We start from the raw sequence: 14,699 nt of genomic DNA, 5'->3' as shown, positions 1-14,699 counted from the left end.
ATCAACTCTTTTACTTTTTTTTGGTTTTCTACTGTCCAATGAGATACAAATCCCAAAAGAAGCTTTCCCCACAGTTGTGTGCATCTATTTCCAATGGTTATCTTCATAGTGCAGAGCAAACTGTTGCTTCAGTTTCAGGGCAATTTTGTAATAAATTGAATCCATCCAAAGTCTTGGATCCATGCTTCACTAGTTACTGCTCTCAGAATTGCTTTATTGATGTTTTTTATTGTCCATCTCTTTTTTAAAGAAGTCTTAGTTATTAAACTGCTTACTAGTTATTACATATATCCTACATCACTGTATATATACACTGTGCTAGTCAAAATGTTTGGCAGCTGGCAACTCTTCAGAGAAGTATTTGGGAGAAACAGAAGGGCCTCTCTGTTCAGTTTTGTTTATTGATTCCCTAAAAACTCCTGCAAAACATCTCTTACAGTTTAGAAATTACAGATTTAGCAAATTAAACTCTTTCTTGTGTATATGACAATGAATATTAATTACAAAAGCAGATGTTTGTGAGAAGAACATTTGCCTTAATTTTTAAAGTTGTATTATGTATTCAAGGCATGCAAGTTTTACTTTGCATCGATTTTTGTAATGTTGAAAGGTTTTTATTAAGTATATTTTTTAAAATAACCCTTCCTCTGCTTTATTTTTAATAAAAGAACCACAGGAGTTTGAAAGGAAATTACCTGCATTTTAAGAATAGGTTATATCCTCTGATCTTCTGTGATGAAAATATGTCTTATTTTCACCCAAATTGTTTTGGGATGGAAGTACTTTACTGCGCATTTTTGTTGTTTCAGCTTGTTCCATCGAGGCTGGTGTTGATTCAGCTTTGATGGAAACAACCTTTTAAAGTAGCCAGAATGCTTCAATTTCTTTCCTTTATTCTCTTGTTTTGTCATTTACTCAGCATATATGTGCTGTGCATTTTTTTGTTGCTGCTGGTGGCATCTATTACAAATTCTGATTCAGCCCATTCTCATATTAGTGAGACTATCTCTTCCCCATGTTCTCCTTTGTTGCCACAAATTTCACCTTGTAGAGGAAAATTCAGTGAGAATGGAAATAAAGCATCTAGGTACCCCCCTCCTTAAAATAATACATAATGAGAGTGATTAATGCTCTGAGAAATAATGGTAGCTAAACATCTCTAAAAGCAAGCCAAGCCAAGCAAGGAATGAGGTTCTTTAAAAATGTGTGATGCTTCCATTCAAGAAAGCAAACAAAGCTGCATAAATTGGTTAGATAATGCTTATGGCAAGTGGCATAATTTCTGGATACAGCCTTATTCTCTCCCTTTTCATCCTTTCTTTAGGGAAAATAACTGGTTAGTTTTATGATTGTTTAATTCCCCTAGTGTGTTGTAGGTATTGCTGTAGTCTAAATTATGTAGATGTAATTGCAAAAATTATTCTTACAGATAAGAAACACACACTCACTACATTTTCCACACTATATTAGTGTTTTTAATGAAAATAATATTTGATGTTTGTCTCCAGCAAAGAGATAATGAAGTATCATGCCTGGGGGAAGCTTGTGTTTTCAGCTGAAGTAGCAAGACTGAAACTTTAATACTAAGCAATCTTACAAATCAGGGCCATGATATAACAGTAGCTTGAATCCAAAAGCTTTGCTATGGAGACTGTCTTCTAACATAAGATAGGCTAAGTCATGGAGAGAAGCAGTTACAAAAATGTGTGATAAATAGTTCAGAAAATACTGTTTTGGAATGGATTTAGAATTGGATGTGAAGCCCGTGTAGAACATGAAGGAACAATGATTCCATTTGTCTCACACCTAAGTGGATTTTAAGCGTTTTAAACAACCATGAGTTTCCGCATGGACTTTGGAATTTATTCCATGTTTGACATACCTGAGTAAAATAGTATAAGGAGTTAGTAAAGAATAACTTACTTGGGAGAAAATGTAAATGGTTGTGCTTCCACAGATGGAGGATCTGTCTAGCCAGGCACCCTCTCACTATTGCAATTCTTGGTGGCACATGGCTGGGAAACTTCTGTGAAAAAAGACAAATCTTCAGTAGTTTGTGGCTGAAGAAACACCTGCAACTGAGGAGTTATAGGAATTCTATATTTCATATAGAAATTATATACTTTTTTCAACTTTGACTTCTTCAGTGGCTTTCTGAACCCATGCAAGCTTTTACCATCAATATATACATCCTCAGTTCTTGATTTAAAGGAAATGTACCTGAACGTGCACATACACAGCTGGTGCCCATCTTGTCTCTCTTGCTGTCCAGACATACTCCTGGAGGCAAAACCAGGACCAGAACAGTAGTTACAGTCCTGAGTGGACTTTCTGTCAGGTTCATACTCCATGCAATCAGTGGCTTCTTGTTTATTCCCTCTCCCCTTTATTATTTAGTGGTTAGCTTAATATTTTATTGATACGGGTCCCGTTAAGGTCCTTCATTGTTATGTAACCACTTCCTCTTTAACAAATGGTAGGTATTTGGAGTCCTCAGTAACATTTCAGATTGCGTGGAAGGTGTTGCTTACATTCAAGCTGCTAGTGACACATCAGTTATGTTCTGCCTACCTAGAAAGGAAACGAACTTTGATAATCAAAACAGAAATCATCCTTTTCCCTCCTTCAGTGCTTTCTTGATAATTCAGTCAAGAAATTACACAGGAAGGACCCCTTGAACATAAATTCCTGAGGAAGGAAAAAATAACGTTCTAGCAATCTAAGAATGAGAAGTCAAATGAGGAGGGTGAGCCTTGTTTCACGTATCAAATATTTTTCATTTGTAAATCAGATCAGCTATCAAAATACAATTCCACCCCACTTTCTTTTAAGCTTGATGTACTATTCTCAATGCTGACACACGACACAAGTTTTTTCAGGATCTATGTTAGATAGACTCCTTGTATCAGGGAAATTATTGTGTAGTGAAGCTGGCAGAACGTGAATGTTTTTACAGAAAGCAAGGAAAAAGTAAACAGCATAAATATTTGACGGTAACTTAGAAGTGCACACTTCTCTCTCACTATTCTTCAGAAATACCACCTCCTTCTATAATTTCCTTGCTGACTTGTTGCTGATAATCAGGACTTAGGAAACCCTCATATGCTGCTATTAAATTGGTATGGACAGCAAGCAGTTTGTGATCCAAAGGAGATATGTAACATATTGAAGTTCTGATTCCTCTGTATGTCCAAACTGTGCTCTAATACTGTGTGGATAAGATGCCTTTTATTCTAAGGCCACCAAAGGTTAAAAGCTGCTGAAAACTCTGTCCCATGAGTATCTCTGACAGGAATTCCTGTTTATGTTATGAGTAGAAGGAATTGTTGAAACTGATTGCCATGGTTTGACATAGCTTTTTAAAATTTTTGTTGTAACCAGCAACTGCTTTAAGTTCTCAGATCTTAGAGCTCTAGATTGTTGTGCAAGAAATAATGATAGCACTCAGTTAATTTCTTTTTAATCCAAAAAAGCAGGAACATGGGCAACCCAACCGGAAGCTAGTCGGGCCACAGGACATTTGACTCTTCAAATAATTCTATTGTTACCAACTTCTTCATTTAACTTAGGCTTCTACCTTTCAAAGTCTTCACATATCCCTAGTTTATTCCTTTGTAGAACAAAAGTGTTCTCCTGTGTGCAGTAGAAAGGTGGGGGTTTGCACTGTTCTCTAATTAAACACAGAATTACAGAATAAACTGAGTTGAAAGTGACTTGGAAGGGGCCCACAGGGACCAATTAGTCCCAACTCCTGGCCCTGCGCAGGACTATCCCCCAGGATCACACCATGTGCCCAAGAGTGTGTCCAAATGCTTCTTGAACTCTTGTCAACCGAAAAATTTTGTTCTGATTACAGTAAAGTTCTGTAAGATGTTGGACTTCTTGTTTTTCCCTCAAGCTTATGGTTTTTTTTAATCAGAAAATACAATATGAACCTCTCAACACTGAATGTCAGTGAAGCAATTTGAAGTAATTTTAACCTCATTAAAATAGAAAAAAATTATGCTTAACAGAATTGCCAGCAATGACTCTTCTCAGAACATTACAGTAGGTTTGAAGAAGAACAACTGTATAGCAGTACTGAAAGTAACTTCAAAGAATCATTATTGTTAACTTCAAGGATATGGATTTTATCCTAAGCGTGGAAGCTTGGTCAGAGAGAGTTAAAAAGAAAAGCACTCCATGAGCCATCTCTAATTCACGTTGATAGTTCTGTAGTCATGGTGATTCACCTTTTTCTGTAACCATCTTATATGTTATTCTCACCAAATAAATTCAATTTCTGATTCACTAGTTAACTAGTTTAAATTCATTTTATTAGGGCTGTCTCATTCAGCCTGAGGAGAAAGAAACCCTGTTTTTTCTCACCTTATATATCAGTGGGGCTGCCTAAAAATCTGGAAAAAAACCTGCTTTTAAACCAGGTGTGCGAGTTGTCCCAAGACCAGAATAACAGGTTTCCATTTTAAGCATGTTATACTGCTTTGGAAACCAGTGTTTTCTGAGTACTAATGATGGTATTGATAGCAAGTCTTCTTGTGGTCTTTAAATTAGTTAAAACTAAATTTTTGATGTCTTTGGTTCTGAAGGCTTTGGATACCTAAACAGTGTTTTTAATCATGGTCAGAAGTCATTCTTTGCACAGGCTTTCTAAACTACTATCTTCTAGTATGGTGTGATTTCTGCCTAGTGATACCTTTTCATTGATGTAATTTGTAGGTGTTAAAATGTTACTTGTCTTTGTTACTTGGCCCCAAATATTTCACATTATATGGACACCCGATAGCAGTATGCGAGTGCTTGCGTGACTGATGCACCTGTATTGTGAAAATATTTTTTCAAATGGATGAATAGGTGTTGTGGGGAGGATTGTTCTGTTTCTTTCTTACCAATAATTCTTTTTGTTTATTTGTTTTTCAGATAACGGAGGACAAACTTTAGCAGGGGGGAATAACTGGCCACTGAGAGGGAGAAAATGGACCCTCTGGGAAGGAGGAGTGAGAGGCGTAGGCTTTGTTGCAAGTCCTTTGCTGAAACAGAAAGGTGTAGAAAGTCATGAACTCATCCATATCTCTGACTGGCTGCCGACGCTGGTGCACCTTGCTGGAGGACATACCAATGGCACTAAGCCTTTGGATGGCTTTGATGTTTGGAACACTATCAGGTAACTTTCATGTCAAATCACTAAGTCATCATTCTGGTATGAGAAGAATTTAATCAGCCCAGAAAACAGAACTGGAACAGGGAGGGAAATATTACCTGTTCCTTTCCCATAAAAAAGAGAAGGTATGAATGCAGGTAATTGTGCTGTCTGTGAGAGAATTATCCAGGCTGCAAATTAGTCCTGGTTGCAGATGCAAACAGCTCCTCCATACAGCTTTAATTTGGTATTTTGAATTTCTCTGTATGAACAACAGCTCAAAAGCATGGTATACTTCTTCAAGAACATTCTATGATCCCAAAGTATGTTAAATAATTTTACACAGCATGGCGTATAAGTTAGTAAATTTTATGGATCAAACTCTGCTCTCTACAGAGCTCAGTCAGGTGTCTCTGCAGTATGCATCTGGAATTGGACATGTGGGAAATCTGTTCAGACATTAAACTCACTGAACGTGGATTCCACTTTGATAGGTTGTTAGCTCAGTATGGGACTTGTCAGGCTGCCTCACAGTGTAACCATTTGCATAGACCCGTGTCATGCTGTCCAGTGCCTTGAAAAGCATTTGAGATCAAGTACAAAAGTACATCTGACCTGGTTCCTGAATGTCATGAGGTTGTGACTGATTCAAGCAAGCTGAAATACTCAAAAGCATAGTGCAGACATGCTTAGATGACTGGAAAAAAGAAGCAGCATAGCTCCAGCTGGGTTATTTCAATGTTCTTTTATTCCACTAAAAAGGATTACAAAGTGACCTTAGTTTCTGCAGCATTTGAAAGTTCTGTGACCAATCTTTAGTTTTGCAAAAATTTTGTGGTTTAAATTCCTTTCTTTCTTCCTTTTCTGTGCTGCATGTAATGTATTCGTTGATAGGGCTAAATCCTGTTATCTCTCTCTGTAGAAGTTATAGTTATTTTAGTAAGTCTTTGAATATAGTCTTAATTCACATAAGAATAATTTAGGATGGAAAGTTCAATACTGCTAAGGGAGAATAAAAGGACTAACAATTCTATTTCCTACACATTTTTCAGCTGCAAATTAATGTTCTGTTTCTTTTGGTAGCCTTTGTTCTGTTTTTATAGCAATTAGACTCTACCATATTATGTGTGTTACTACCTTTTGTCCCCTTCTTTATTTTGCAAGTCTTAGTATCCTAGACTGAATTGCAAGAGTTAAAAGCAATTCCTAAACAAGCATGAGCAGGAGTGTTGTCTGGGTTAGGAACTGAGATGAGAAATCGAGAGTTAGAGTAGCAGATTTGAACCCATGTAGCCATCCATGGATCCATTGATATGAATCTTGGAGTTAAAAACAAAAAGCAGAACCAAACCCACCCCCTACACCTCCACTAAACCCCGTATCTTGAGTTCAGAATTGTTTTTGTCTTGGATTACTTGTTTGAAGCTGGTAAGCTTGATTTAATTCTTAGTGCTGCCTGTGTTTCTGAAGAGCTAAGGGGCGGTTTTCTGTAGTAGCTGGAGTTTGCAGGAAGCTCATGGCCTTGTGCCCAGGTGTACTGTATGGCTCTCTTCCAAGTGGAAGAAGATAACGATATGTAAAATTGAGGCCAGGGATCATTAACTGCCAGGAAGGAATGGAGACTCCCATCCAGCCAGAAAAAGTAAAATGTTTTACTTGTCAGTGTTCCTGTGGGGAAACTTAGCATCAGCAAGATCCAGAGTACGCCTAAACCATAGACTTTTCTTCGAGCTACCATTGGAATTCCTGCCTACTTCAGGTTCAGTTTCAACCATGTATTTTTGCAATGGATTAGTCTTCTCAGATCAGGTTACTTCAGCAGGAGAGGCGTTGGGAAGGATAGATACAGCTGTGCCAGCACGATGCTGACATTTGCATTTCTGTCTTTGTAAAGGGAATGCATGCAATATTTACTGGCACTGCCAGGGAACAGGTGACTACCAATGGTTTTGGGTGTGAGGGTCTCTGTCTGGACAGGTAACAAGTCAGGTTTTCTGTTAGGCTTTTCCTTGGTTGATCTTGCAGCCAAAATGTCAAATTTCACATGATCTTCCCGTGTAATCAGGATAAATGAGTGTATTAAATTTCATGACCATAATTCAAAAGGTCACTTGAATATTGGATAGCAAACAATAAAGGCACTGTGCCCTTTTGGTGATATCTGATGGAAAGTTCAAATATGTTGTTTCTTTGGGACCAAAAGGCTCACAGTGAGTGAAATTATGACTTGCTAAGATTCTCACCAATTTGAAAAAAAAGAAAATTAATCACTGTTGCATCTGGTTTTTTTTCCAATACAGTCTAATAGATGGATAAACTTTTTGTGATTTTTCTTCTGTGGGGGGGACACTTTAATCCTGAGCTTGCTGGTTCATATGTATGTAATCAAAAGGAAAAATATCATAAATTTGTAACCTTTATTTAGATATTCAAAAGAATATATGGGATGGTGCAAATGTTCTCAGAAGTCAAAAAATATTTAATCTATTTCAGTGATATCTGAAATAGATTTAGAAGTATTTAAAAATGAGTTCTTAATATGATATTTATGTAATAATATAAAATATAATAAGACAATGTATAATTCATAATAAATCCTATACCACTGAAAATAACTATGTATAAATGTAATATACTATGCAAGTATGAATATATATATGATACAGAGAAATTAACCATAAATTTTAAGATACTGAGCATAAATTCTGAAATTCTAGACCAAGTTCTTTCTGTCATGACTGTAAATGACTGGTAGTCCAAATTAGGAATCACATTAACATGACACCAATTAATATTAAGTTCTTGTAGTAGAAAGAAGTGCTGAGCCAACTGTTCCTTTCATAATTCCTTTTATCTACTTAAGTCTGGCCTGAGGAACCAGAAGATATTTAACGGTTAGGAGGAAATAGCAGGAAAAGATCATGTTCAGGAACATGTCTTGTAGACAAAAATACATTATTTTGCATTCTTTTTGGTTAGCTATACTTTAAGTTTCTGTCATATAGTGCATGAAACTGAGGAAGAACAGTGTTTGTGTTCTCACTATTTGAACATGTAGGTAAAAAATTTGCGTGGTATTTAAAAGCTCTTTGACAGGGATTTTAACTCAAAAGCTTGTCTGCTCTTTCCAAATCCATCTCTTGACCCATTACTGTTTCAACACTGTATCAACAGAAGACTTTATAAAAGAGGAATGTGATTTTATTTAAAATAGAAATTGAATAGATCAGGTTTTGCTCACACTCTCACAGCCTGACAGTCTTACTCACCCACAGATGTGTCTAGGAAGTCTGCCCAGCCAGACCGAGGGGCAGCGGATTTCAAGCCTTCCACCTGGCATCCTGACACCATGATGTTTGTGAACACATAATGGCCCCAGCATCTGTTGCTGTGGTGCCAAGTCCAGGGATGCCAGGTGTGAAGTCCTTCAAGCTTCTCCTCTGCTCTTCGTAGGTTGGTAACTGTGCACAGGTTCTAGTTATGCCTGTTTTTGTCCTTTTAATGCTGCATCTGTGTCCTGCACCACCTCTGTGAGTCCCTGTGGGCCATCACTGCTTTGTCTCCAGATGTTGCTGTGCAGTGGAACAGTGCAGTGGTTTGGCCTTGATGTGCTGGGGCTTTGCTGATGTGGTAGTCTGGACTGTCATTGATGTGGGCTGTACTGCAGCTCGTTCCCTGCTCTTGTGTTCGTGATGTTTTCTCTACACACAGATGAGCACATCCAGAAGAGGACAACAAGGTGAGGGGCTTGGAACACAAGCCCTGTGAGGAACGACTGAGGGAACTGGGGTTGTTCAGCCTGGATAAAAGGAGACTTAGGGGTGACTTTATCACTCGCTACAGCTGCCTGTAGTCAGGTGGGGGTTGGTCTCTTTCTCCAGGCAGCAACTGACAGAACCAGAGGACACAGTCCTAAGCTGTGCCGAGGGAAATATAGGTTGGATACTAGGAAAAAAAAATTTTATGGAAAGAGTGATAAAGTACTGGAATTGTTTGCCTGGGGAGGTGATGGAGTCACCATTCCTGGATGTGTTTAGAAGAAGATTGGATGTGGCAGTCGGTGCCATGGTTTAGTTGAGGTGTTAGGGCATGGATTGCACTCGATGATCCTGAAGGTCTTTTCCAACCTAGTAATTCTCTGTGATAATAGTTCTGTGTGATATATGTAGATTTTACCAGTCTTTCTCTATCCATACCAATCTTGGACTATTTTTCTATGCAAAATTTTGTTGCAGCATGAGATTAGACCCGTACTACGTCATTTTTATTTTCCTCCAAGTACCTTTGAAGAGAAATTTAACTTCCTCTTTGATGTCTTTAGCTTCTTTTGGAAAATAACCTAGCATAGTATCACTGTGTCAACCCATTTTTGGATAAGTATCACATCTTTCCAGTCTTAGGTATCAACATTTTATAAAGGTTCATAAATAAAGAATATATCATAGTAGATTTCCCTTTTCACTTGTCTTAGATTATCATGGGTAAGACTACAATATGGCTCTAAAACCATGTACATATTACACATTATTTCTGAAAATAAAGTGATAATATCACTGATATATTTTACAAAAATAGTAGCTGAGAATAGCAGGAACAATACTAAAATGCAACCATTCAAGGAATCAAAATTGTACTGCATATTTCCAAGAAAGTATCACAAAAGGCAGTTGCATTTTTAGAAACATCTGTTCTCCAGATGCTTGCTATTCTATTGAAATAAAGACACTTGGCAAAATAGTTTTTCTTTTCTTTGCTTGATGCATTTTTTGATACATCTTGATTTTCAGCACTGCATATCTAATGTGTCCATGCTCAAAGAAAGTATTTTATTTTGCATTAACAGAAAACTGGAATGGTAGACAACATGAAGCAGTATGATAGGCACTGAGAGATTCAGGATAAAATACAGTACAAATAACTGTTATTTTGCAAAGCTTATTAAGCAGAGAGTTTAAATTTTACTTAGATACTTTGTAGGGCAAGTTTTATTTTTGTATTTTTATACTGTTGAAATACCGTAACTGATTTGATACAGTAAAAGAAGTACGTTCAAGTTGAATTCTTCTGTACTGAATGGGTGCATTTGTTTTAGGAATCAAGCACCTGTTTAAAGAAAATTTCATTGTTGTGATATAAATTAACACAGAAGAAAGAGCAGTCTAAAGCTGGGAGTATGTTTATTTCTAGCATATCTGAAATATAATCATTTTAGGAAAACATTAAAAATAAGATGCAGAGAAATACGACAAGGTTATGAAGGCTCAGATTTTGCTTAGTGACACTGAGAATGTTTTTGTGCAAGACAAACATACTTACCCTGAAAAACCTTGGATTCATTTCCAAGGACACCTTCTGGCTGTTTAACAACAACAGAAGTGGAAGATTGCATGTAGATCTTTCTTTGTGCTCACTAAGGAGTAAAAGGGTTTTCTGTATGTTTTAAGAACTTTGCAAATAAGAAGAATGAACTAGCTGGTTCTCATACCAACACTGAAATTAGGCCACATGCTTTCATTAAACTATTCTTACACAGAGGACTGTTTTGAAAAAACAGCAGCTTTTAACTGCTTAATTAAATAATTAAGACACATCTTAATTATTCTACCATCTGACAGGGTAAAATAATAACCAGACAATATAAAAAGTTCCTTACCTTTAGGGGGAGGGATGACGTATTAGGATATTGAAGTCTAAAAATAAGTATTCTAAAATTAGAGAGTTGTAAGATATGGTTACACAGGCAGATACTAAAATACAAAGGCAGGTTTCCCTAGAGAATATTATTGCTTTGTTATTGTAGCTCTCCTGGCGAGACTGCGTTCCTGTTGCAAAATAGCCTTGCAGAACATCTGCCAAGGTGGATCTGTTGTTGAGTCTGTGTGTCTGTGGAGTTTTGTAAATGGGGAGGAGGGCAGAGTTAAGGCACTTCCAGAGAAAGGTATCTCTGTTACAGATGTGAATTTCCTATTTGTTGTCCCCAGAATGTTGTTTCTGTTTTCCTGATGTCTTTTGCTGTGAGACAGGTGGTTTTTTCAACACGCAGTGCCAAATTCTTTGGCTATTGTTTTGTGATATGTGCTGGTTATGAGCATCCATGCTCTGTACAACAAGAATTACTGGACTAACACTCAAACTGAAAAACAGGGCTGTACCATGTAATAGCTCTATGGAGCTTAATGCAGTGATGCCATAAGCTGCAGGGAGTATATCTCATGATTGCAGATAAATCAGATCCAAGGTACTAACTGCAGTATTCTATCCCAGAACAAAAATGGATTAAATAATAATGGCAACCACTGCATGAAAAACTTACATTGCTACAAGTATAATCTTTATTTTTTGTTTTCTATCAGCTGTAATTGTAAATAGGCATGTTTAGTATGTAATATCAACTGTCCATGTTAAATTTTAAATCGGAAGTTACTTTCAGTCTGCTTGAACACTGAATATACTTGGTATAATCATAGACTCATATGGAATCATAGAATAGGCTGGTTGTAAGGGACATTTAAATGTCATTTAGGCCAATCCTCATGACACAGGGATATCTTCAAGTAGATCAAGTTTCTCTAAGCCCTGTTCACCTGACCTTGGGTGTTTCCAGGGATGGATCATCTACCTCTCTGGGCAACCTGTCCCAGTACTTCACCGCTCTCACTTTAAAAAACTTCTTCTTTATATCTAGTCTGAATCTATTATCTTTTAGTTTAAAACCGTCGCCACTTATCCTGTCACAACAGGCCCTGCTAACATATCTGTCCCAATCTTTTTTGTAGGCCTCCAATAAGTACTGAAAGGCTGCTGTGAGGGCTGCCCAGAGCCTTCTGTTCTCCAGGCTGAACAAACCCAACTCTCAGCCTGTCCAAAAAGGGAGGTGCTCCATGCCCCTGATCATGTTGGTGGCCTCCTCTGGCCTCTCTCCAGCAGGTCCATGTTGTTCCTGTGCTGGGACCCCAGAGCTGGGTGCAGCACTGCAGGTGGGGTCTCAGCAGAGCAGAGCAGAGGGGCAGAATCCCCTCCCTGCCCTGCTGCCCACTCAGCACTGTGTGAATACTGAGTGGCACTGTATTAATATTGAATCTATGAAGATGAGAAGTAAATAGGAGTAAGTTACTTAATTCTTCTGTATTTGACTCTGGTGGAAGATACTGGGTTATTTAGCATAACTCTGGTGGTTTCTTTCTTTTAAAATATTCTGGAAAATGTAGATACAACTCAGAAATTGAAAGAAAACCTTCCCAGGCAGTTATTGCACAGTCAGTCACAGGCTATAAATTTGAATCCTAGTTTAACTTTTGCTAACTGGTTCTTGTTACTGTTACCTATGAACAGATGGTGAAAGGCACACTTGAACACAGCTGTCAATGGAGCACATAGAGACAGAGTTTATTAAATTTAAGATAAAATTTGTTTAAATAAGGCAAACCATTCTTTAATTAAGAGTGTGACTACTATAGGCACTAGGGGAAGGGGGAATTAACCTTTTACCCACATTTTGGAAAAAACTTCTTTGTGGCAGAGCCTGTACATGGAATTACTAACACTGTAGCTTAATTAATGTAATTCCTCTGTTTTAATTACAATATATATTACCTGAACACATCTAATCATTTAGGTCTTCTTGTTAGTTCTGTATAATTCAAAATGTATCATCCAGAAATGGTTTTAGAAATGTAATAGAAAAGTATTATTTTAATTGTTTGTTATTGAAAATTTTAAATTGCAGGTAAATACTGTTTAAGTATATATTCTATATATTAAAACAACTGAGACAGGTTTATATTACCTGAGTTTTTTATTATTAATGTCAAGAAGCTTAGGAATCCTGGCTGATTCTTTGATTCTTAAGTTAAGCTCCTTAATGAAAGAAAAGCATCTAAATTATTTGGAAATTTCTGAAAGGTTTATAGGTTCACTGTCCAATAATAAATTATTGTTGTGTTTTCATATTGTGACTTTGTGTCTTCATGTAGCAGAGGTTCTTTCTAATTATATCTTCCTACTCACATTGCCCTTTATAAGGAGTAAATTTCATTTACTCAGCTTTTTAGGTCTGGGATTTACTTAGCTAAGAAAATTAATGGGTAAGTTCAGCAATTTATTCCCCACTGTCTCTATGTACTGAATGGCAAGAAAAAGAATTATTTTCTTTTTTAACACAACAAGATTCTAAGTATCTAAATAATCCTTGTGACTTCAATTAGAAATCAAAGGTGTTTTTTTGGGTTTTTTTTTTCTGGGATACCAGTGCCTGTGTTGTTTTCTGAGGCACCCAGACATAATGCTTCCAGGACTTGTTCAGGTATGCAGAGAGCACAGCAAGCGCTGTGCCAGCTTGTGCTGTGAAATTTGACTCTTAAAATTGATTGTTGTAAAACTCTGCTTAGGTAGGGCCAATTCTGTACTCCGTGCACTTATGAATAGTCTAAATAAACACCACCGAAGTTAGGGAAAACTTGTAGAGACAAAAGTTGTTGCTGCTTAGCCAGAAAGGAGCATTCAGATTAAAGTTGATAGTAATCAGTTTTAAGTTATGAGCTCACTCTCTATTAAGATGACAAAAAGTCTCAAAATAAAGGATGCAGAAGCCTAATGAGCTCTAGAAGGTAATTAACATTTCCTTTTGAAATCTCTCTTAGTGAAGGAAGACCTTCTCCCAGAGTGGAACTGCTGCATAACATAGACCCCATGTTTGTGGATGACTTCCCATGTGAGTATCTCAAGATTTATTAAACATACAGTTTGCCTTCTGAGCACTTATTGGCTTCCCTAAGTGAAGTATTTCTTTACAGATGAAGCAAAATACGATAGGATGCCTTTTGCTTTTAAATAAATAGCTTTAAATTATGGAAACGTCATCCCCTGGATGGTGTAAGTATTTTGACATGGTCAACATGGTCTTCCTATTTCAGAGATCTCTGAAACACTGCTGAGTAATGCATTAAGTACTTTGGGACATGGAAATGTTGAGGAGCAGCTGTGTGCCTGAGGTGCACAGTGAGGCACACTGCCAGCAACCCTTTCCAAACCCTCTCTTCCAGGGTTCCAAATGAACGCTCACCATAATGCATCTTGATACAGCTGTATAATATGAGCTTGCAGATGGAAAGCTTGAGTTTGTGAGGAGCTGAGATGTTCCAAGCTGTGTGATTGCTTTTGTTCCATAATCATGTGGGTTGGATCCTTAAAGCCACAATGACATGAATTAGAGCTGAAGTTTGCTAATTCTATAGCTCTTTTTAAGCACCATCTGTTTTATGATTCAACATTACTAGTGTGCTAAGGACTACAAACTTTCCAGGCAGACTTTTTTTTTTCATACAGAACATTGGAACAGGTCCCCTCTAGAGTTTTTATAGCATTTCTGTATTTCATTATATAAAGAAGTAAATCCAGGCAGAGAAAAAGTAGTGCAATGGAGACAGTGATCTGTTGCCTGCGAGACAAATACACATTGTGCTGCAATAACTGGATTGAAATGGGTGAGATTTGGGCCTTTTGCAATGCACATCTGGTTCTGTGGTGCTTTTCTGAGAAGGAGCAACATTGTGCCTATCTA

The 14,699-nt window shown here is 37.3% G+C and overlaps 1 protein-coding gene across 1 annotated transcript in view; it reads left to right on the top strand.

The window, feature by feature from the left end:
* ARSB (arylsulfatase B) overlaps window positions 1-14,699 on the top strand; it is a 68,748-nt gene that overhangs the window by 25,192 nt on the left and 28,857 nt on the right. The window contains exons 5-6 of the mRNA XM_056514731.1: window positions 4,921-5,164; window positions 13,780-13,850. Of these exons, the coding sequence (XP_056370706.1) occupies window positions 4,921-5,164; window positions 13,780-13,850 (315 nt within the window). The remainder of the gene's footprint in view (window positions 1-4,920; window positions 5,165-13,779; window positions 13,851-14,699) is intronic.

This window comes from Oenanthe melanoleuca, chromosome Z (genome assembly GCF_029582105.1).
Source record: "Oenanthe melanoleuca isolate GR-GAL-2019-014 chromosome Z, OMel1.0, whole genome shotgun sequence".
In the NCBI taxonomy this organism is placed as follows: domain Eukaryota; kingdom Metazoa; phylum Chordata; class Aves; order Passeriformes; family Muscicapidae; genus Oenanthe; species Oenanthe melanoleuca.
The sequence above is the reverse complement of the archived record's forward strand: the minus strand, read 5'-3'. Positions and strand labels throughout refer to the sequence as shown.